We start from the raw sequence: 1,072 nt of genomic DNA on the forward strand, positions 1-1,072 counted from the left end.
CCCCCAGCCCCTTGTAGAGGCCGTTGAGACCAAAACCGTCCTTTGATATGATAACACGAGCATGAGAGAAGGTCCCTGGAGTCTAGTACCATTATTTACAATAATAATAATAATAATAATAATACTAATGAGAGTTTAAATTGCGGACTTACATCTCTGATGTGAGAGCGCAATGACTGAAGTGATATCTTCACTCTTTCAAAAGGAGTGATCATTATGCCTTCGGTAATCCCTGAGCCAGTACCAGCTATTATATAGGTCTGGTGAAAAGGAAGTACAATATAAAGAAGGACAGTCAGCAAAACAGTGTGCAGCAAAACAGTTTCAATTTAAGGAAATGACTTAAATCAAAATGTCCAGTGGTCAGTCAGCAAAAGCATAACCCCACTGGAACTTAAAATATTTCTAATGCTTAACCTAGTTACTAGTTTGTATTAATACTAATACTAACCATAGCTGTTGCATCTCTGTTCCTGGTCAGCAAAGACTTATACTGCTCAAATGTAAAAAACTAAAAAACAATACATCAAAGCAAGATACTAGCAACATTATCATAATTATACCTTAGTGGCTCTTTTAGGAGTCTCGGCCATTAGTGGAGGTAAGACTCCTTTATAAAATGACAATGGACTACAAATACAACAAAAGTAAGCAGTTACAAATAATTGGCAAGTGTGTTGTCTAAGTTATACAGTGTACACACAAAATATAAAATAAACACAAATATCAAATGAAATCTGATAAGGTTTGAGAGTGAAAGTGGTTTATCCCTTACCCTTCATTACGGATCATTTTCTTTACACAGTCACTATAGGACTTGTAGCGAGTAGGATCATCAGGACCTCTCTGTACCTGAAACCTATGGAGAGAGAGGGGGAGGAGAGAGATGGATAAAAATCAAATGACAAATAAAGAATGAGGAGATTTAAAATCAGGAGTCCATAATAAGGAAGGAGAGACTCCCTCTTCATTATAGACTCCTGTTAAAATAGATAGAGGGGATAAATGGAGTGGGCATGGGTTCAGACATAATGTCTTCTTTCATTTACCTTGTCTTGACTACATCAAGTGG

General features: G+C 36.8%; 1 protein-coding gene across 1 annotated transcript; it reads right to left on the reverse strand.

Annotated features, from left to right (window-relative positions):
- Window positions 1–152: 152 nt before the first annotated feature.
- On the reverse strand, window positions 153–859 carry LOC105316369 (mitochondrial 2-oxodicarboxylate carrier-like; the record flags this gene model as incomplete). Its single annotated transcript, XM_011411207.1, has 4 exons — window positions 153–260; window positions 452–511; window positions 564–630; window positions 776–859. Coding segments are annotated over 4 exons (319 nt in total), but the record flags the coding sequence as incomplete, so codon positions are not given.
- Window positions 860–1,072: the final 213 nt, after the last annotated feature.

Source organism: Amphimedon queenslandica, unplaced genomic scaffold, assembly GCF_000090795.2.
Source record: "Amphimedon queenslandica unplaced genomic scaffold, v1.1 AMPQUscaffold_890_Cont27094, whole genome shotgun sequence".
NCBI lineage: Eukaryota > Metazoa > Porifera > Demospongiae > Haplosclerida > Niphatidae > Amphimedon > Amphimedon queenslandica.